Source organism: Leucopleurus acutus (genome assembly GCF_964270905.1).
Source record: "Leucopleurus acutus genome assembly, chromosome: 12".
NCBI classification, from domain to species: domain Eukaryota; kingdom Metazoa; phylum Chordata; class Mammalia; order Artiodactyla; family Delphinidae; genus Leucopleurus; species Leucopleurus acutus.
In genome coordinates, this window is record NC_139154.1 from 81,641,066 (window position 1) to 81,665,090 (window position 24,025).

At 35.5% G+C, this 24,025-nt stretch overlaps 1 protein-coding gene across 1 annotated transcript in view; it reads right to left on the minus strand.

Annotated features, from left to right (window-relative positions):
- The window catches only part of WDPCP (WD repeat containing planar cell polarity effector), a 276,624-nt gene that overhangs the window by 162,289 nt on the left and 90,310 nt on the right, over window positions 1-24,025 (minus strand). The window contains exons 3-6 of the mRNA XM_082852381.1: window positions 6,992-7,039; window positions 6,093-6,137; window positions 4,500-4,570; window positions 4,189-4,248 (exon numbers count right to left, since the gene is read on the minus strand). Coding sequence (XP_082708507.1) covers window positions 4,189-4,248; window positions 4,500-4,570; window positions 6,093-6,137; window positions 6,992-7,039 — 224 coding nt within the window. The remainder of the gene's footprint in view (window positions 1-4,188; window positions 4,249-4,499; window positions 4,571-6,092; window positions 6,138-6,991; window positions 7,040-24,025) is intronic.

Sequence of the window (24,025 nt, forward strand, 5' to 3'; positions counted from 1 at the left end):
GTAGAAACCACCTCTGGTTTTCATGTTTTAGCCTACATCCCACTGCCAGGCTAATCTCTGTGCTTTCTCTAAATTCTTATTACCTTTTTAACTTGGTGTCATACAACTTAGCACTCACTAGTGTCCTAGTGATTTTACATGTCTGTTTTCCTTGACTAGGTTATACTGGCAACTCAGCCCACACTTCACACATCTTTAGTGCCTCCTGCAATGGTGGCAGTCAGTAAATACTGTGTGATGGGTTTTGTATAAATAATATGCTATTACTAATAGTTGTAACTTAAAACCATGGTTTGTCAATTATTATTTTATGAGGAAATCGAAACTGATTTTCACACAGTTTGGTGAAAGATCAGGTAACGATGCTATTCATTATACAACTGAGGAAGTTATAATAAAATAAGTTCCTTAAGGTCACAGTTTATCTGTGATATGCTTGGAAAATAATCTCTACTTTTACATAGCCTGTCAAGTAATTCATTACAAGAATTTAAAAAGAAAACTATCTTTTCTTGGCATTTTAAAATTGTATCTGGAAATGTCAAATAAGTATAGAAAGAAATCAGGGTAAAGATGACTATATCATACTTTTATGCTCAAATGTACATATATGATTCAAATAATTTAATCTAAAATCAATATATATGAAGTTACATCTATCTTAATGATAATATTGCTTTTAACTAATTATGCAGTAATCTGCAAATATGAATGTGACTTGAAGCACAATTTAAGGAATTAAAATATTCCACCACAGCAGTGTACAATTTAATAGTAGCTTAATGCTGAAACTATTATTCCCTAAGAATAGTTTGGAAAATGGTTTAAGAAATTCAAAGCAGAAAATTATTAAATACTTTCTCATAATAAAATAATTTTAGGAGATCAAAAAAACAGTGAGAAATATATGTGATACACTTTTAATTCATTTCAAACTAGTAACAGGTACAGTCTGAAAAACCAACTTCAAAAGAAAGTTTTCATATAGAACATATGTATAGGTAAGTCTTGATTTATAAACTGTTCTGAATTTACAAATGGAATTATTTTTTAAATGGTACAATTTACAGGTCATTGAATCACTGAATCAACAACATGAATTAAGCTTTGATACTGATGATAACCTATCAAAAAAACCCCTTGTTATTCAACAGAGGGAAAAATCCAGGCTCAGATTGCATCCTCTGAAATTCTTTATGTTGTTGTAGTTGCATCACTAATTCCTGAACAACTGAACCTTTCGAAGAAATAAGGATCCCTTAAAAAGAAGACAACCAAGATAAATTCCATATAGCCTAAAGCTGCCCCTTTTTGAGGGGGAGATAAAAGATTTACATTAGTTAAGGAGTGGCACAGTCAAAAACTGAAGAGTCTAACTATGTTAGCACCAAGATACTGAGGAACTTTTTTCACTTCTTTTCTAAGAATGAGAGAACTTTACGTTGTGATCAATGGCTGCCATTTTAGGGTTAAATATATGGGGAAAATTACTAATAGAAATGAAAGCATATGTTATCTTTAGAGTTACCACACTGGATGATGTACAAAAGGGGGACCCTATGGGAGCCTGTAGAGATGATTTACTGATTTTGCAGCTAACAAAAGGTTAAGGGGATCCTTATGAAAATTTAGCTTGAGCACCAAATTTTAAATTTTCTGTCATATTAGAGATCTTTAAGAATAACACACATATTCATATTTTTAGAAGACCTAGCTAATAGTCCTGTCTAGAAACTGTGGTAGTGGATGGATAACGTTAGGAGGTCTTTCAAAGGCCCTAAAGATATGGGGAATAACCTGGACCTGTGGACACGGTGGAGGTCAAGTTATCTTGTTGAAATGTATCACATCAAGAATGTGCTGGTAGTAAAAGGTCTATTTAAGGCATATCTTATCAATCATAGAAATAAAGCACAAAATATGACAGAACATAATGATAAGCTCCAGTGGAAATGTTAAACACAGACTCATTGGTACGACAGCCTATGAAATCAGTATTTTCAGTTTCCTATAAATCACGGAAGTAATTTTGTATATATTCTATCACACAAATTCCTTTTCTGAGTTGAATTAATTCAATAGTGAGGAATATCCATCTTCATACTCTCCCATACATACATGCACACAAACCTGCTTATTAAATCAAAATGCAATAAAGTCTATTTAAAACGGATTGCGTACTGAGATGCTCCACTGCATATTTTCAGATGCCTGACATGTTCCAACTTACCTGTGCAACAGTAAGGGTGAGGCCATGAGACACACCTCTTACTATAGGTGGTAGGCTTCCCCTGCAGTCAAATAATTTTGAACCAGCTTTTAAAGTGAGTAATGGCATTGAGAAGTACAATTTGAGTTGTACTAAGTTTAAAACTTTCTGGAGTATATTTTGTATTCAAGTTTTAAAGTCTGATTAAAATTTTTATGAAAACAAATTATGAATTTTTAAATAATTCCATCCTTTTCAATAGTATCCTAAGTCTAATTTAAGAAGTATTATGGTTCTAAAAAAGAAACGAAATTGAGTTATTTGTAGTGAGGTGGATGGACCTAGAGTCTGTCATACAGACTGCAGTAAGTCAGAAAGAGAAAAACAAATACCATATGCTAACACATATATATGGAATCTAAAAAAAAAAAAAAAAAAAAAGCTCATGAAGAACCTAGGGGCAAGACGGAATAAAGACACAGACCTACCAGAGAATGGACTTGAGGACACGTGGAGGGGGAAGGGTAAGCTGGGACAAAGTGAGAGAGTGGTAGTGTATATATGGACATATATACACTACCAAACGTAACATAGATAGCTAGTGGGAAGCAGTAGCATAGCACAGGGAGATCAGCTCGGTGCTTTGTGACCAGCTAGAAGGGTGGGATAGGGAGGGTGGGAGGGAGATGAAAGGGGAAGGAGATACGGGGATATACGTATATGTATAACTGATGCACTTTGTTATAAAGCAGAAACTAACACACCATTGTAAAGCAATTATACTCCAATAAAAATGTTAAAAAAAAAGAAGTATTATGGTTCTAAAAATATTAATTCAACCTTGTAAACAGTCTCTGGAAAATAATAATTATGACAGTTGAGGAGGTAACTAAAGTCACTTTCATGAATAAAGGTAGACTAGTTTAAACAAAAAATGAGCACAAACCAGAGTCCACTAAAATGAGATCTATATTCAAATAGTAGATTAACACAAGTTTATAATTACTACAAATTCAATGTGGTAGATTTATGGATAGAGCCATGGGTCTAAACGTCAAACAACAGTAGTCAGACCTAAAATTCGTGAATCACATTGTAAGCAAGTAAGAATTTAAATTGATACAGGATATTTAATTCCATAAAACAGTTATAATTATTAGTACTGATGTAACTTCAACTACATGTAGGAGTAGAATATTACTAATGATTCGTTTTATCATAAGCGAGTAAAATTTTTCTAGGCAAGTAGCATTTTTTAAGCCTACTGACACAGCTGAGATATTTGTCCATTATTTTATGATCAACGGACAAGTGATTATTATGTCCTGAATCTAGACCCATTCAACATGTAGCTCACCTTGTCCAGGCTCTAATAGTGCTGTACAGAAGAACTTCCTGTGATGGAAATGTTCTGTATATATATTGTCCATATGATAACATGTGGCTACTGAGCACTTAAAATGTGGGTAGTGCAACTGAGGAACTGAATTTTTAATTTTAATTAGTTTAAATTTATATTTAAATAGCCACAGGTGACTACCAGCTACCATATTAAACAGTACAGTTTAGAAGGTTCAAAAAGTAAGAGCAAATGTCTTGTTTTGTTAGGTCTAACTCTAGTCTGCTTGTTGATTTCCATAAGCATGGTGTTCACAAGTGCTTACAAGAGTGGTCAAAATACCTTTTGTCCTATGGTTTTACCTTCATTCATAAATATGATTAAATCTATGACAAACAAAAAATACCATCTGAAAAGACTGTTACTAGTGCTTATAGTGTCAGTACAACTATACTGATTAATGAGGTAGCCTGAGTCAATCTGTCTAATGTTAGTTCTAGAATGACTAGAATTCAAACTATGAAATACCTGTTCCTAAAAAGTTTTTGTCCATTACCTATCATAACACAAGAATACCAATTACTGCATAGTTTTCAGCTCCACTGGTTAAACACTGCGAAAGCATGTCAAACCTTTTTACCTGACAGACATATTTGTTCTTCCATTTGCTCAGCACACACTGACTATTTTGCATCAGCTCCTGAAGGAAACAGAAAAAGAGAGTGCAGTTGGCTGTACACATTGTCGTTACCAGTTAAAGTGCTTCTGATTTGCAAGCAAAAAAAAAGATCAGCATGCCTCACAAAGATGCAACTGTTTTGGAACTCCTCACTGGACAAAAGCAAAGCTATCATCACCAGGAGAGTTGATCCTTTATGAAAATTAAAGCTGTTGAAAGATGTTTTAAAACAGATTTGTTTGTTGCCATTTTTGAAACTTCTGGAAAGATACCTCCAACTCCTTGAGTGAGTCTCGAAGTTTTTCTGGGCGTCTGTTTTTGAGCGTCCATGGAAAATCTCGTGCTGGCAAACAAAACGTGTACTACAGTTAGTTAAACATGGTTTAAAAAGGAAACTCTGCTTAGCAATGTGCCTTAGGAGATTAAAATAAAACACCTCCTTAACTGAAAGGAAGTAGGCTTCACTTCCATCATCAAATGACAGTTTTTGAAAGGCTCTGTCATAAAAACAGGATTTTTACCACAAAACAATCTCCCTGATCAAAATTTTATGATGACAACTAACAAGGCTCGGAGAATCCCTGGGAAAGTTTCCTAGGCCTGTGAATCTAGCACTTAACAGTAAATGACCCACTCTTTACCACAGAAGTAACATTTTCATATAAATAAAGAGTCAATCCGAAAGAAATTCCAAACTGTGCAAGTAGCCTTATCAGATCTGAAAATTCCTATGAGTAAATGAATATAGTGAGGAAAGAAATAAAATTTAAAAAATAACACAGAGAAAATGAATTTAAAATTAAGCATCACACATTTAAACTAAGGACAAATTTGAGGGAAATCCAAGTTTTAACAGATTAGACACTAACAGTGCTCTTTTCTATTTAAAATAATTCTCTTTAAAATCTACACCACAATTCAATAATGATAAGCCTTTGTTTTGTTTTAAAAAGATAAAATTATTTAGTAGAGTCTCAATGTTAACCTAAGACAAACTAAAAATAGTTCTGTTTAAAAGAATTAACAGAATATTAAATTCATTATGATATCTATTTCATCACAAAAACGAATTCATCTCTGAATTCTCCTAAATAATAATTCTAAATGCGTGTGTACATGTGTTTTGTGTGTATGTACATATAATATACAGTATATACAGGCATTTAAATTTTTATAGAATTGCTATTATCTTATTAAAGCAAATTAATGACATTCTATAAACATAATTTATGATGTGCAGAGCATATGTAAAAAGTTTTAAATCTCTGTTGCAGGTACTAATACAGTATTTTTAAAAATTAAATGTTAGCTTGATCATTTAAAATGAGAATAAATAGGATATTCAGCTCCACCTATATTCCAAATAAAACAGTCATATTTTAACCACATTATACTGTAACCATATTACATATATAACACGTTTATATATTTGAAAACAGGAAAGACTAAAGAGAATAAAATGCTAATACTGATAATTACAAATCTTATTCTCTTACAACGGGTAAAACATATTAATAATTTAGGCATAATATGGATAATAAAATGTTATCAGAATTTAAGCATGGCACACTTTTTAAATATATTAAATAATATAAATATGGTTCATTAAGATAGTTTGTGTTTACAGAAGCATATGTCTCACCAAACAATGGACAGAGATTTCAATGGTCCAAACGAAAAATTCCTAACAATATAATTCTTATTCATGTTTATGTACCTAAACAATGGGAATTTATAAGAAATTTGTAAGGAATAACATTTTCTATTTGTGCAGAAAGTTTAAAATATGTTTTAAGACTGAATTTTCAGGGATATTAAAATTCCAGTTTTATAATAATTCCAAAAAAATATAAAGTAAAACTTACATTCTGCCAGCTTCTGCTTTTCTTCTAAGTTACCATGCTCTGTTGCTGATATTGTGGCAGCGGAGAGATGTAAAAAAAAAAAAAAAAGTGGAAATTATTTTTATTATAATACTTTGTATCTTTATATGTGCATAAATAATTATTTATACATGCTATTGAGATTAATAAAACATGCTAAACTTTAAAAAAGGCAGTTGAAAAATGCCATAACTTGGATGTTTTCATTTCATAGAAGATTTCCTAAATTTGTAGTGAAAAGGCTTACAAAGCACAACAGGTGGGCCAATATCCTGAGTTCGCAATCTCATCAGATAGGGAACAGAACTGCAACTGAGCCCAGAACAGAAGCTGCTTCAGTCTGTCATCAGAACCATGAAGTCAGCCTATTAGCCACCAAGCTAAGCACACAGGATGCCCACACAAGCCTCACTTCAACAGAGACCAAAACAGGAAGTAACTCTAGCTAGAAAGACCTTTTGGCCCATCATGAAACTTCTGGGATTAACAGGATTAATCAGATAAAGAAAATTGATCACTCACTCAGAAATGCCTATTTCAGATATCAGGTGAGGATCCGGGAGGCCAGCATCAGTGGGACCCATGCATTAACAATGCCCTCTACTGGGACACTGATAAATAAACGAGAATAGACTGTCCAGTTATCAGTCTAATCAGCAGTAAAATGAAAATTTTCAGGTTCTGCTATAGCATTTTCTCAATATTGCTTTATTTTATATAGAATAGATATCAACCTCAGCATTTTTCCGAAGAACTGGAGTAACCTTTCTTGAAATTCTAGAATTCATCTAAGACTCATAAAAACAGAGTTTTCAAGTCAGTATTTTATAGTTTAGAATAAAAAGTTTATAAAAATCACTTTAGTAGAACAGATACTTTACCTGGTGGCTCTTTCTTGTCATAATACTGGTAGATCCCGATGTCTCTATCTGTAGAAAGGAAGAAATGACATTAGATTATGGTAAAAAGTTATGGAGAATAAGAAGCCAACCCATACTGTACGGCAGGGTCAGTAGGGCAGGGAGGAGGGCAGAAACAATCTCTTTATGTTACTGGAAATAAAATACTTCAAAAGTATGTGGACATGGGTTTATCTATTCTAGGGATATTCAGGAACTGGATAGTTTATCAGTCCAGTTAGAAAAGAAATACACAAAACTAGAATGGCATGAGGAAAGAAGTGGTAAAGAATTGACGCCAAGGAAGACCAACGTTTTTCTCTCACGCTTCCTCTGGTATTTTTCACAGGGTGCTACCAAAAGAAACTAACACTAAGCAAGGCAAAATGAAATCAGTGGATAGAATTCTGAGCTGTGGCTTTCTCTTCTCTAATTTAACTGGAGTCTAGTAGGTTATTTGGGAGAAATCTGCAGAAAAGAAAGGTTTAGAGGAAGGTGTGGATAAATTATCTGAAGCTTGTTTAGATTCAAAAAACCTTCCAAACCATTCCAATTCGGATGCTCTGCTGGGGTTACAAAAGCAAAGCTAGGCTTCCAAGATGCTGAGAGTATTTGACCATGGAATCCGTTCCTGCAGTTGAATTACAGGAGAACAAAATAATTGTGTCCACTTTCTTCCTATCTGTGAATAGTGAAATATTTCTTTCTTTGAAATAACATTTGTTTCCTTCCATGCAAAATAATTCTAGTTACTAACAAAAGGATACAACTATTTCTAAAGAAATGGAAGCAGTGCAGGCTGCCCCCTAGTGACTGACTGCTCCAAACTTTCTCAAACTGAATGATAAAACTTCCTCAAAAAAGCTATAATTAACTTTTCAAATAGTTTTTCAAAATAGTCAATCATGTGTACTTACTGAAGCTCTATTTTATTCATCATGCCACTAATTGGGACATATAATTTAAAGAATGAAGTTTATTTCTGTTGGTTATATTGGAGATACCTAATAAGGAGTGCCAGGGAAAGGTCATGAGTAGGGCTCCTAGGGTACTGATAATATTTTATTTCTTGACCTGGGTGAAGATTTTATGGGTGTGTTCACTTTTTGATAGTTCAAAACATATCTTTATAATCTTTATACTTTTCAATATATATGTAATACTTTTAATAAAAAGATTCTTAAAAAATCCAAGAACCATATGCATTATGTACACAGGCCATATCCTGTGTACATAAAGAATATGTGTACATAATGAATATTCCATGCATCCAAGTATTACAACTCTAGAATAGAACTATGAGGATAAGAAGGGGTCCTGAATTCTATGCACAAGTCTGACCTACTGCATCTGGCCCAGAGTGGGGCTCTTAAAACCGAAGCAGGAATAGAAAGGCATCCACATAAGACCCACCTCCCATGGAGTGCCAGAGCCTAAGCTGGATGAGGAAGGTGTCCATAGGGAAAGTCAGCCTGACATAGTATGTCAGAACCCTAGCAGGGTAAGAAGCACATTCATAGGAGCAATGGCCTCGTCTTGGGTGTTAGAGGCTGAATAAAGTGAGGAGGACACCCACATACAGGGGCAGCCCAACATAGTGTGTCAGAACGTACACATGCAGGGAAGGGAACTGTCACAGAGACAGAAGACTGTCTGCATACAGGGTGATTTTAAGTAAATAAAATAAAGATACGGAAGCGTCAGCTTTCCCAGTGAGAGAGAAGTACAAATATAAAAAGAGAGAACATTAGAATGAACCCTGTGGTGATAGATTAGAATTTGAGGTACTGGTATGAACTCATGGTTTTCGATATATTGAGATACAGAAGTGAGTGTGTGCAAGTATGTGTGTATGCGTACATACATACATTCCCTAAGCTCTGGCCACTGAGAGTACCTGGGAGCAGTGATACTCCAAGAGCAATGAGTGCACCTAAAGCACACCTTGGCTTCTAGATACTATTCTCCTCTAAAAGGAACCAAGCTCCTTTGAGAATTGGCTGATTCCAGCACTGAGGAAGGGAAAGTATAATAAGAGCCTGAAAGATCTGTTGTGCCAGATAGAATGGAAATGCTCAAATATTGACAGGGACATGGCACAAAGACAGAGAAGCCAGCTTGCAAGGGGTCCCACTGGCCACATCAGGGACAACTTAAACTTATAAAAATAAATAATGGTACTAATGGATTAAAATCATTGACTAAAACAGTACCTGAGCCCACAGGGATAAAATAAATTAAAAATATATTTAAAGTTTAATGAGGAATAAGATATTCACATATTTTCAAGGTATCTCCCTTACAAAATACTAATTAATTCCAAAGAGGAAAGTAACTTTGCAGTGGAGAAACCTAGCAGACATCACCTTAACCAAGTGATCATGAACATCATCAATAAAGACACGAACTGAAATTGTGCACTGCCTGTTAGGATGCATTGAGAATACAGCATCACTTCTGGAATATTCCCACCAGATATGCATAATTTGAACCTACTTATGAGGAAACTTCAATGATCGAAATTTAGGGACATACTACAAAATGAGTGGTAAAAAAATCTTCAAAAGTGTTAAAGTCACAAAAGTTAAAAAATAAATTAAAAAAAATTAAAAGGATGAAAGATTTGTTCCAGAATTAAAGAGCATAAAGAGACATGATAACTAAATGTAACATGTCTTTTTTTCTTTTTTTTTTTTTTTTAGGTAAGAAGTGGATTTATTTAGAGAGAAACACACTCCACAGACAGTGTGGGCCATCTCAGAAGGTGAGAAAGGCACCAGGGTATGGGGTTGTCAGTTTTTTTAGGGGTGGGTAATCTCATAGGGTAATGAGTGGGAGGCTTATTGCAGCTATTTCAGGAAGGGGTGGGGATTTCCAGGAATTGGGCCACCACCCACTTTTTTGATCCTTATGGTTGGTCTTGGAACTGTCATGACGCCTGTGGGCGTGTCATTTAGCATGCTGATGTGTTACAGTGAGGTATACTGAGGCTTAAGGTCTAGTGGAAGTCGACATGTCCACCATCTTGGACCCATTTGGTTCTAATCAGTTTATGTCATGTCCTCGGGCTATGTCATTCTTTCAAAGGTTGTGCCCTGCCTCCTTCCCTCCTGTTTCATTCCCCCCTCAGATATTTTACTCCCATATTCTTATGAGAGCAGAAGAGCAATCGTCCGTCTTCTGTAACTGCTTCAGAGCTGAGTGGGGGGTGTCGATTCTGCCTGTCAGGGAGTAAAAATCTCTGGATGCCTGATCTAGGGGCCCCAGAGGCAGGACAGCTCCTTGTTTTAAGTCAGTATGGGCTGTAATCCTCGCATAGCCATCATATTGGTGTGGAACTGTTGTAACTGCTTCCATAGCCTTTCTATGAATCTTGATGATGAAGCACTTTTTGTAACAGCATCAGAGTACAAAAATATCTATAAATGACAAAAGACTTAAAAGCCATGGTTAAACATCTGATTATAGTGTAAGCAATAAAGAAACTTGGTTATAATAACCAGAATTCCAAATGATTACATTTAACTTAACATACCAAATAATCCTAGTTAAATATTTCTCTTTAAGATACCTCAGGGGACCTCTAAAGTACCCCAAAGTTAGCTGGAAATCAAAAGAAACAATTAAAATTTGATATTTGGGAAGTATGTCAAAAAGTTTTAAAACACTTGGTCAAATAAGATCATAGGTCACTGTGAGACAATACTTACTCCTTAACCAAAGTTACAAAAGATCTCAAAAGCAAATACAAGTCACTTAAAGGCAAAGAAACTCACAATCTGTTGTCAAAAGCAGAATTTCAAGAATACTTTGGAGGGAGAAACCAAACCCAGTCTTGTTCTAGCCCATTCCTAACAAAATCCATTTACCCATCTAAATTCAATCCAGTCTTAGAAAATCCTGATCACACATAACTCTTTTCAGTATTTTTCATTCTTCACACCTTCTTTTACTTAAAAAACCCAAGTAATTCTGAATGAGAATCATTTGCTATAAAAAATGACACTGGAGGAACAATTGGTGAAACTCTGAGTATTAGATGGTAGTACTATTATCATTGTTAATTTCTGGATTTTGATGGTTATATAGATGATGTGGGACAACACATTTTCTATAGGAAATACACACTAAAGTATTTGGGGGTGGGAGGCATCAGATCTGAAACTTACTCTAAAATGGTTCAAGAAAAAAAATTCTCTGTACTAACAAGTTTTCTGTAAAAGTTTGTGATTACTTCAAATTAGAATAGCATTTATCAAAAAGACAAGAAATAACAAGTGTTGGCGAGGATGTGGGGAATAGGGAACTCTTCAGCACTGCTGGTGGGAATGCAAATCGGTGCACTCACTATGGAAAACAGTATGGAGGTTTCTCAAAAATAGAACTATCATGTGATGCAGCAACTTCACCTCTGGGTATTTATCCAAAGAACATGAAAACACTAATTCAAAAAGATATAGGGACCATTATTTCATGTTCATTGCAGAATTATCTACAATAGCCAAGATCTAAGCGTCCATCGATGGATGAATGGATAAAGAAGACGTGGTATATATATACAATGTAATACTACTAAGCCATCAGAAGAATGAAATCCTACCATTTGTGACATCTTGAATGGACCTTGAGGGCGTTATGCTAAGTGAAATAAGTCAGAGAAAGACAAATGCCATATGACTTCACTTCTATGCAGAATCTTAACAAACAAAACACAAGCTCACAGATACAGGGAACAGATTGGTTGTCAGAGTCAGGAGGGTGAAGGGGAAGGTGGGTGAAATGGATGAAGGGGGTCAAAAGGTACAAACTTCCAGTTATAAAATAAACAAATCATGGGGATATCATGTACAGCATGGAGACTATAGTTAATAATAATGTATTGCATATTTGAAAGTTGCTAAGACAGTAAATATTAAAAGTTCCTATCGCAAGAAAAAACTTTTGTAACCATGTATGGTGGTGGATGCTAACTGGACTTATCAAATCGTCATGCTGTACACCAGAAACTACTATAATAAGTCAATTATACCTCAATTCAAAAAATACTTTAGGGTCTTCCCTGGTGGCGCAGTGGTTGAGAGTCCGCCTGCCGATGCAGAGGACGCAGGCTCGTGCCCCGGTCCGGGAGGATCCCACATGACGCGAAGCGGCTGGGCCCGAGAGCCATGGCCGCTGAGCCTGCGCGTCCGGAGCCTGTGCTCCGCAACGGGAGAGGCCACAGCAGTGAGAGGCGCGCGTACCGCAAAAAAACCACAACTTTAAATGTCAAGCATAATGAGAGCATGTAAGAGGGTTACTAACTTAGTCTAAATGGCAGGGAAGGCTTCTCTAGGTGACTTACTAAAGCTGTGCCCTAAAGAAGAAGTATGACTGCACACGGGTTCAAAGAGAAGAATGCCCCCAGCAGGGAGAATAGATAGCTCTGCTGAAGATCCAGTTGGGGCAGAAGATCTTACTGCCCCCTGGGGCCTTTGTGCACTACTGTCTTTGGTCAGAGCATTCATTTCCTTTTTTCTATCATATTTATACATATTTCAATATAATTTGGTTTCTTGATTATAAAAGTAATATGTTCACTGTATAAAATTGAGAAAATAAGGAAAGAACAAAAAAGTTTCATTTCCGGTATTTCCACTCTTCGGAGACAGCTATTAATAACATTTTGTTGTCTCTCAGAGTTTTTCTCTGAATGTATATTACTAAATAAAAGTCTTATGCTGAAAATGTTGTTTAACATTTTTGGTTTTAAATTGTTTTAATTATTGGATACATATAAAAGATTATATGTAATGTTTAAAAACAAAACACAATATATGTAAAATTAAAAACATACACAAATCTAAAAAAAAAGAACTTTTATTATATAAGTTCCAGGTGTACAGCATTAAAATTCGACATCTTACACACTACAAAGTGATCACCATCACAAGTCTAGTTACCATACATCACCATACAGTTGCCCCTTTCAGCCATTTCACCCAACCCCTAATCCCCTTCCTCTCTGGTAACCACTAATCTGATCTCTGTATCTATGAGTTTGCTATTGTTTTATTTTGTTTATTCCTTTGTTAATGTTTTTTAGATTCCACACAGGAGTAAAAATTACAGGGTATTTGTCTTTTTCCATCTGATTTATTTCATTGAACAAAATACCTTCAGGGTTCATCCATGTTGCTGCACAAGGCAAGATTTCATTCTTTTTTAGGGTATTATTCCATTGTATAAATATAACACATCATCTATATGCATTCATCCATCAATGGACACTCAGGTTGTTTCCATGTCTTGGCTATGGTAAATAATGCTGCAATGAACATGGGGGTGCATATATCTTTTCAAATTACTGTTCTCATGTTCTTTGGATAAATACCCAGAAGTGGAATAGTTGGGTCATATGGTAGCTCTACTCTTAATTTTTTGAGGAATCTCCATATTGTTTTCCATAGTGGCTATACAAATTTATAGTTCCAACAACAGTGTGTAAGGTTCCCTTTTCTCTACAGCCTCTCCAATAAATGTTGCTTCTTGTTTTTTTGATAATAGCCATTTTAACAGGTGTGAGGTGGTATCTCATTGTGGTTTTGATTTGCATTTCCCTATTATTAGTGATGTTGAACATCTTTTCATGTGCCTGTTGGCCATCTGTATGTCTTCTTTGGAAAAATGTCTATTCTGATACTCTGCCCATTTTTAATCAGTTTTTGTTGTTGTTGTTGTTATTGAGTTTATATGTTGGACTTATCAGATATATGATTGGTAAATGTCTTCTCCATTTTGTTGGTGGATTCCCTTGCTGTGCAGGAGCTTTCTAGTTTGATGTAGTCCCACTTGTTTATTTTTACTTTCGTTGCCTTTGCTTTTGATGTCAAAAATCATCTCCAAGATCGATGTCAAGGAGCCTACCACCTATGTTTTTTTCTAGGAATTTTAAGATATCGGATCTTACATTCAGGTCTTTAATCCATCTTCAGTTAATTTTTCTGTATGGTATAAGATAGTGGTCTAGTTTCATTCTTTTCCATGTGGCTATCCAGTTTTCCCAACACAATTTATTGAAGAGACTATCCTTTCTCCACTCTATGTTCTTTGCTCCTTTGTCATAAGTTAAATGTCCATTTATGTGTGGGTTTATTTCTGATCTCTCAATTTTGTTCCATTGATATGTGTGCCTGTTTTGGGGCCAGTACCATACCATTTTGCTTACCACAGCTTTGTAGTATAGTTTGAAATCAGGAAGTGTAGTACCTCCAGCTTTGTTACTGTTTCTTAAAATTGTTTTGATTACTTGGGATCTTTTGTGGTTCCATACAAAATTCAGAATTATTTGTTCTAGTTTTGCAAAATGTGCCATTGGAATTTTGGTAAGGATTACATTGAATCTATATAGGCATAACTCTTTTACTGCACTTCACTTTATTGTGCTTCGCAGACATTGCTTTTTTGCAAACTGAAGGTTTGTGGCAGCCCTGCACTGAGCAAGTCGACAGGCACCATTTTCCAATAGCATTTGCTTAATTCATGTCTCTGTCACATTTTGGTAATTCTTGCAATATTTCAAACATTTTCATTACTATTATTTTTCTATGGTGATCTGTGATAAGTGATCTTTGATGTTACTACTGTAATTGTTTTGGGGCACCATGAACCGCACCTATATAAGAAGGCTAACTTAAGTGATAAATGTCATGTGTGTGTTTTGACTGCTCCACTGACAGGCTGTTCTCCCATCTCTCTCCCTCTCTTCATGCCTTCCTATTCCCTGAGACACAACAATATTGAAATTAGGCTAGTTGATAATCCTACAGTGGCCTCTAAGTGTTCAAGTAAAAGGAAGAGTTGCATGTCCCTCACTTTAAATCAAAAGTTAGAAATAATTGGCTTTCCTGGTGGCACAGTGGTTAAGAATCTGCCTGCCAATGCAGGGGACATGGGTTCGAGCCCTGGTCTGGGAAGATCCCACATGCCGTGGAGCTACTAAGCCCATGCACCACAACTACTAAGCCTGTGCTCTAGAGCCCATGAGCCACAACTACTGAAGCCCACACACCTAGAGCCCATGCTCCACAACAAGAGAAGCCACCGCAATGAGAAGCCCCTGCTCACCGCAACTAGAGAAAGCCCATGCTCAGCAACAAAGACCCAATGCAGCCAAAAATAAATAAACAAAAAAATTTAATTTAATTTAACTTTAAAAAAAGAAATGATTAAGCTTATTGAGGAAGGCATGTTGAAAGTCAAGACAGGCTGAGAGCTAGGCCTCCTGAGCCAAACAGTTAGCTAAGTTGTGACTGCAAAGGAAAAGTTCTTAAAGGAAATTAAAAGTGCTACTCCACTGAACACACAAATAATAAGAAAATGAAACAACTTTATTGCTGATATAGAGAAAGTTTTGGTGGCCTGGATAGATCAGCCACAACATTCCCTAAGCCAAACCCTAATGCAAAGCAAGGACCTAACTCTTTTCAATTTTATGAAGACTGAGAGAGGTGAGGAAGCTGCAGAAGAAATGTTTAAAGCTAGCAGAGGTTGGTTCATGAGGTTTAAGGCAAGAAACCATGTCCAGAACATAAAGGTACAAGGTGAAGCAGCAAGTGCAGATGTAGAACCTACAGTAAGTTATCTGGAAGACCTAGCTAAGATAAAATTAATGAAGCTGGCTACACTAAACAATAAATTTTCAATGTAGACAAACAACCTGCTATTGAAAGAAGGTGCCATCTAGGAATTACATAGCTAGAGAGGAAAAGTCAATGACTGTTTTCAAAGCTTCAACAGACAGGATGACTTTCTTGTTAGGGGCTAATACAGCTGCCAACTTGAAGTAGAAGCCAATGCTCAGCAATCCTAGGGACCTTAAGATTCTGCTAAATCTACTCTATCTGTGCCCTATAAATGGAACCACAAAGCCTGGATGACAGCACATCTGTTTATAACATGATTTAATGAATAATTTAAGCCCACCCTTGAGACCTACAGCTCAGAAACAAAGATTTCTTTCAAAATATTACTACTCATTGACAATGCACCTGGTCACCCAAGAACTCTGATGGAGATGTACAATGAGATTAATGTTGTTTTTATGCCTGCTAGCACAAGCACAACATCCATTCTGCAGCCCATAGATCAAGGAGTAATTTTGACATTCGAGTCTTATGGTTTAAGAAAAGCAATTCTTAAGGCTATAGCTGCCACAGACAGTGATTCCTCCGATGGATCTGGGCAAATTCAATTGAAAACCTTCTAGGAATTCCCTGGTGGTCCAGTGGTTAGGACTCAGTGCTTTCACAGCTGGGGCCCGGGTTCAATCCCTGGTCAGAGAACTAAGATCCTGCAAGCCATGTGGCATGGCCAAAAAAAAAAGGATAAGAAAAGAAAACCTGGAAAGGATTCTCCATTCTAGGTGCCATTAAGAACATTCATGATTCACGGGAAAAAGTCAAAATAGCAACATTAACAGGAGTTTGGAAGAAGTTGTTTCCAACCCTCATGGATAACTTTGAGGAGTTGAAGACTTCAGTGGAGGTAGTAACTGCAGATGTGGGGGAAAGAGCAAAAGAACTAGAATTAGAAGTGGAGCCTGAATATAGGACTGAATTTTGTTGCAATCTCATGAGAAAACTTTAACACTTAAGGAGTTGCTTCTTATGAATGATCAAAGAAAGTTGTTTCTTGAGATGAAATAAGTCTACTCCTGGTATAAATGCTATGAAGATTACTGAAATGACAACAAGGGATTTAGAATATTATGTAAACTTAGTTGATAGGGCAGCAGCAGGATTCTAGAGGATTGACTACAATTTTGAAAGAAGTTTTACTCTGGGTAAAATGCTATCAAACAGCACTACATGCTACAGAGAAATCATGTGTGAAAGGAAGAGTCCATCAATGTGGCAAACTTCACTGGTGTCTTATTTTAAGAAATTGCCACAGGCACCCCAACCTTCAGCAACCACCACCCATCAACACTGAGGCAAAACCCTCCACCAGCAAATAGGTTACAACTTGCTGTAAGCTCATACGATATTTAGCATTTTTTAGCAATAAAATATTTTTTAATTAAGGTATGTACAATGTTTTTAAAGACATAAACTACTGTACACTTAATAGATGACAGTATAGTGTAAACATAACTTTTAGATGCACTGGGAAACCAAAACATTTGTGACTCACTTTGAGATATCTGCTTTTTTGGAGTGGTCTAGAACTGAACCCACAATGTCTCTAAGGTAGGCCGGTAGACAGCTTTGGGTAGAATGGACATTTTAACAATATTAATGCTTCCAGTCCATGAACATGGAATATTATTTCCATTTATTTATATATTTTTCAATTTCTTACATCAGCGTCTTGTACTTTTCAGTGTATAGGTCTTTCGACTCCTTGGTTACATTTATTCCTAGGTATTATATTCTTTTTGATGCAATTGTAAATGGGGTTGTTTTATTTCTCTGATAGCTTGTTATTAGTGCATAGATATGCCACAGACTTCTGTACATTGATTTTGTATACAGCAACTTAACTAAATTCATTTATTAGTTATACCATTTTTTTGGCAGAGTCTTTGGGGTTATCTCTATATAGTATCATGTCATCTGCAAATAGTGAGTTTTATTTCTTCCTTTCTGATCTGAATACCTATTTTCTCCTCACCTAACTGCTATGGCTAGGATTTCCAACATTATGTTGAATAAAAGTGGTGAGAATAGACATCTTTGTCTTATTCCTGATTTTAAGGGAAAAGATTTCAGCTTTTCACCACTGATGTTAGCTTGGGTTTGTCATATATGGCCTTTATTATGTTGAGGTAAATTCTGCTTTACTAACTTTGCTGTAAGTTTTTAGCATAGATGGATGTTGAATTTTGTCAAATATTTTTTTCTGCATCTATTGAGATAATTGTATGATTTTTATCCTTCATTTTGTTAATATGATATATCATGTTGATTGCTTTGTGGGTGATAAAACATTTTTGTATCCCTGAATCCTACTTGATCATGGTGCACAGTCCTTTTAATGTATTGTTGGATTTGGTTTACCAATATTCTGTTGAGGATTTTTACATGTATCTTCATCAAGAATTGGCCTGTAATTTTCTTTTTTTGTGTGGTGTCCTTGCCTGGTTTTGGTAGTATAAAATGTTTGGAATGTTTCCCTCCTCTTCAACCTTTTGGAATAGTTTGAGAAGAACAGGTATTAAATCTCTGTCTTGTAAAAATTCACCAGAAAAGCTATCTGGTCCTCTATTTTTGTTTGTTGGGAAGCTTTTGATTACTGTTTCAATGTCCTTACTAGTAATCAGTCTATACAGATTTTCTATTTCTTCATGATTCAGTCTGTAAAGATTTTATCTTTCTAGGAATTTATCTTCTATGTTGTCCAATTTGTTGGTGTGTAACTGTTCACAGTAGTCTCTTATGATCCTTTGCATTTCTGTGGTATCAGCCGTAACTTTTCTTTCATTTCTGATTTTATTTGAGTCCTCTCTCTTTTCTCCTTGGTTATTCTAGCTAAAGGTTTGTTGGTTTTATTTATCTTTTCAAAGAACCGGCTCTTTGTTTCACTTATCTTTTCTTTTTTTTTTTTTTTTAGTCTCTATTTCATTTATTCCTGCTCTGATCTTCATTATTCCTTCCTTCTACTAATTGGGGCTTCATTTGTTCTTCTCTTTCTAGCTCCTTTAGGTGTAAAGTTAGATTGTTTATTTGGGATTTCTCTTGCTTTTTGAAGTAGGCCTATATTGCTATGACCTTCCCTCTTAGAACTCCTTTTGCTGCATGACATAGATTTTGATATGACATATTTCTGTTTTCGTTTGTATCTAGGTATTGTTTGATTTCTTTGATGACCCACTGGTTGCTCAGTAGCATGCTATTTAATATCCACCTTTTTGTGTTTTCTCCTGGCCTTTTCCTTGTGATTGATATCTAGTTTCATACCACTGTGGCCAAAGAAGATGTTTAATGTGATTTCAATCTTCTTCAATTTACTGAGACTTGTTTTATGACCTAATAGTGATCTATCCTGGAGAATGTTTCTATGTGTACTTAAGAAAAATGTGTATTCTGCTGATTTTGAATGAAATGTTCTATGTTTATCTATTAAGTCAATCTGGACTAATGTGTCATTTAACTCCAATGTTTCTGTACTGATTTTCTGTCTGGATGATTTGTTGATGTAAATGGGGTGTTAAAGTCCCCTAGTATTATTGTATTGCTTTCAATTTTTCTCTGTAAGTCTGTTATTATTTGCTTAATATATATTGGTTCTCCGCTGTTGGGTGCAAATACATTTATAAATGTTAATATTTTCTTGCTGGACAGACCCTTTTATCATTATGTAATGCCCTTCTTTGTCTTTTATTACTGTCTCTGTTTTAAAGTCTATTTTGTCTGATATGAGTATAGCTAATCCAGCTTTCTTTTCACATCCATTTGCATGGAATATCTTTTTCCATCTCTTCACTTTAAGTCTGTGTGTTTCCTTTCAAGAATTACAAGAGAAGTAATTCTCTTGTAGGTAACTAATAGATGGGTCTTCTTTTTTTATCCATTCAGCCACTTTTGATTGGCAAATTTAGTCCATTTGCATTTAAAGTAATAATTGATAAGTACATAATTATTCCATTTTGTTAAATGTTTTCTGGCTATTTTTGAAGTTCTCTGTTCCTTTTTTCTTCTCTTTCTCTCTTCCCTTGTGCTTTAGTAGTTTACTCTAACATTATATTTAGATTCCTTTCTCATTTTCTTTAGTGTAGTTACTATAATTTTTTCCTTATAGTTAGTGAGATTCACATATAACATCCTATTTAAATAGTGGCCTGTTTTAAGTTGGTAACAACTTAAATTTGAACACATTCCAAAGTTTTATCTTTTTATCCCCCCAACATTTTATACTTTCATTGACACACTTTACATCTTTTTATTTTATGCATCTCTTAACTAATTATTGTAATTTTAGTTAATTTTACTTCATTTGTCTTTTAACCTGCATGCTTGCCTTATAAAAGTGATTGATCCACTACCTTTATTATATAGTTACCTTTTCTAGTGAGATTTTTACTTTTGTATATTTTCTTATTATTAATTAGTACCATTTCTTTTCCTTTAAAATTAAAGAAGTCCTTTCAACGTTTCCTGTAGGGCCAGTAACAGATTCCTTTAGTTTTTGCTTATCTGAAACCCTTCATCTCTCCTTCAATTATGAATGATGACCTCATTAGGTAGAGAATCCTTGGTTGGAAGTTTTTTCTTGCAGCACTTTGAACATGACATGCCACTCCCTTCTGGCCTGTCAAGTTTCTGCTGAAAATTTCTGCTCATAGCCTTTATGGGGTTTCCCTTGTACAAAATTAGTTGTTTTTTTCTTGCTGCTTTCTGGATTCTCTCTTTACCCTTAATCGCTCCCATTTTAATTATAATGTGTCTTGGTGTGCATCTCTTTGGGTTCATCTTATTCGGAATTCTCTGGGCTTCCTGGACCTGTCTGTTTCCTTTCCCCAAATAGGGAAGTTTTCAGCCACTATTTCTTCAAATAATTTTTCTAGCCCTTGCTCTCTCTCTCCTCCTTCTGGGACCCCTATAGTCCAAATGTTATTCTGCTTGATGTTGTACCAAAGGTCTCTTAAGTTATCTTCACTTTCTTAAATTCATTTTTCATTTTGTTGCTCTGTGTGGGTGAGTTCCATTGTTCTGTTTTCTAGCCCACTGATTCATTCTTCTACCTCATGCAGTCTGCTGTTGAACCCCTCTAGCATATTCTTTAGTTCAGTTATAACTTCTGTTTATTACTTTCTTATATTTCCTATATCTTTGTTGAAGTTTTCACAGTATTCATCCATTCTTCTCCAGAGCTCAGTGAGCATTTTTATAATTACTGTGAGTTCTTTATACACTAGATTGCTTACCTCCATTTTCCTTAGCTCTTTTTCTGAGGTTTTGTCATATTTTTCTGATTGGAATATGTTTCTGTCTCATTTTGCCTAAGTCTCTGTGTTTATTTCTATGTATTAAGTAAATCAGTTATTTCTCCCAGTCCTTTCTAAAGTCCTTTCTATTTCTCCCTCTCCTTTCTAAAAGGTTAGAGGGAAAATTTCAAAATGGTGCTCACCTGCACCAGAACTATGAAGGCAGCCTGAAATTGCAATAATGCTTTGGCCAGTGTCTCTGTTCCCAGGGAGTGTCTCAGTTGGTTCCTGACTCTCTGGCAGATGCTTCAAGATTAGTAAGTGGGTCCCCTTCACCTATGGTCCATGTGCTTCTCAGTATGGCGTTTTTGTCCTGGTTTTCAGGTCAAGTGAGTTCGCATGCACATCCTTTAGGAGTGGGTTTTCTGTTCCCTGTTTGTCGTATATGGCCTTTATTATGTTGAGGTAGGTTCCCTCTATGGCTACTTTCTGGAGAGTTTTTATCATAAATGGGTGTTGAATTCTGTTGAAAACTTTTTCTGCATCTATTGAGATTATCACGTGGTTTTTATCCTTCAATTTGTTAATATGGTGTATCACATTGATTGATTTGCATATGTTGAAGAATCCTTGCATTCCTGGGATAAACCCCACTTGATCATGGTGTATGATCCTTTTAGTGTGCTGTTGGATTCTGTTTGCTAGTATTTTGTTGAGGATTTTTGCATCTATGTTCATCAGTGATATTGGCCATAGTTTTCTTTCTTTGTGACATCTTTGTCTGGTTTTGGTATCAGGATGATGGTGGCCCCGTAGAATGAGTTTGGGCATGTTTCTCCCTCTGCTATATTTTGCAAGAGTTTGAGAAGGATAGGTATTAGCTCTTCTCTAAATGTCTGACAGAATTCGCCTGTGAAGCCATCTTGTCCTGGGATTCTGTTTGTTCGAAGATTTCTGATCACAGTTTCAATTTCAGTGCTTGTGATTGGTCTGTTTATATTTTGTTTGTTCCTGGTTCATTCTTGGAAGGTTGTGCTTTTCTAAGAATTTGTCCATTTCTTCCAGGCTGTCCATTTTATTGGCATAGAGTTGCTTGTAGTAATCTCTCATGATCCTTTGTATTTCTGCAGTGTCAGCTGTTACTTCTCCTTTTTCATTTCTAATTCTGTTGATTTGAGTCTTCTCCCTTTTTTTCTTGATGAGTCTGGCTAACGGTTTATCAATTTTGTTTATCTTCTCAAAGAAACAGCTTTTAGTTTTCTTGATCTTTGCTATCATTTCCTTCATTTCTTTTTATTTCTGACCTGATCTTTATGATTTCCTTCCTTCTGCTATCTTTGGGTCTTTTTTTCTTCTTTCTGTAATTGCTTTAGGTGTAAGGTTAGGTTGTTTGAGATTTTTGTTTCTTGTGGTAGGATTGTATTGCTACAAACTTCTCTCTTAGAACTGCCTTTGCTGAGTCCCATAGGTTTTGAGTCGTTGTGATTTCATTGTCATTTGTTTCTAGGTATTTTATGATTTCCTCTTTGATTCCTTCAGTGATCTCTTGGTTATTTAGTAGCATATTGTTTATCCTCCATGTGTTTGTATTTCTTACAGTTTCTTCCCTGTAATCAATATCTAGTCTCATAGCATTCTGGTTGGAAAAGATACTTGATACGATTTCACTTTTCTTAAATTTACTAAGGCTTGATTTGTGAGCCAAGATACCATGTATCCTGGAGAACGTTCCATGAACACTTGAGAATAAACTGTATTCTGTTGTTTTGGGGGGTAATGTCCTATAAATATCAACTAAGTCTATCTTGTCTAGAGTGTCATTTAAAGCTTGTGTTTCCTTATTTATTTTCATTCTGCATGATCTGTCCATTGGTGAAAGTGGGGTGTTAAAGTCCCCTACTATCATTGTGTTACTGTTGTTTTCCCCTTTTATGGCTGTTAGCATTTGCCTTATGTACTGAGGTGCTCCTATATTGGGTGCATAAATATTTACAACTGTTATATCTTCTTGGATTGATCCTTTGATCATTATGTAGTGTCCTTCTTTGTCTCTTCTAACAGTCTTTATTTCAAAGTCTATCTTGTCTGATATGAGAATTGCTCCTCCAGCTTTCTTTTGATTTCCATTTGCATGGAGCACCTTTTTCCATCCCCTCACTTTCAGTCTGTATGTGGCCCTAGATCTGAAGTGGGTCTCTTGTAGACAGCATATATACATGACTTGTTTTTATACCCATTCAGCCAGTCTGTGTCTTTCGGTTGGAGCATTTAATCCATTTACATTTAAGGTAGTTATCGATATGTATGTTCCTATTACCATTTTCTTAATTGTTTTGCGTTTGTTTTTGTAGGTCTTTTCCTTCTCCTGTGTTTCCTGCCTAGAGAAGTTGCTTTAGCATTTGTTGTAAAGCTGGTTTAGTGGTGCTGAATTCTCTTAACTTTTGCTTGTCTATAAAGCTTTTGATTTCTCTGTCAAATCTGAATGAGATCCTTGCTGGGTAATCTTGGTTGTAGATTCTTCCCTTTCATCTCTTTAAATATGTCCTGCCACTGCCTTCTGGCTTGCAGAGTTTCTGCTGAAAGATCACCTGTTAACCTTATGGGGATTCCCTTGTATGTGATTTGTTGTTTTTCCCTTGATGCTTTTAATATTTTTTCTTTGTATTTAATTTTTGATAGTTTGATTAATATGTCTTGACCTGTTTCTCCTTGGATTTATCCTGTATGGGACTCTCTGAGTTTCCTGGACTTGACTATTTCCTTTCACATGTTGGGGAAGTGTTCAACTATAATCTCCTCAAATATTTTCTCAAACCCTTTCTTTTTCTCTTCTTCTTCTGCGACCCCTATAATTCGAATGTTGGTGGGTTTACTGTTGTCTCTGAGGTCTGTTGTCCCGGAGGTCTCCGAGATTGTCCTCAATTCTTTTCATTCTTTTTTCTTTACTCTACTCTGTGGCAGTTATTTCCACTATTTTATCTTCCAGGTCACTTATCCGTTCTTCTGCCTCAGTTATTCTGCTACTGATTCCTTCAAGAGAGTTTTTAATCTCATTTTTTGCGTTGTTCATCCTTGTTTGTTTGCTCTTTAGTTCTTCTTGGTCCTTGTTAAAT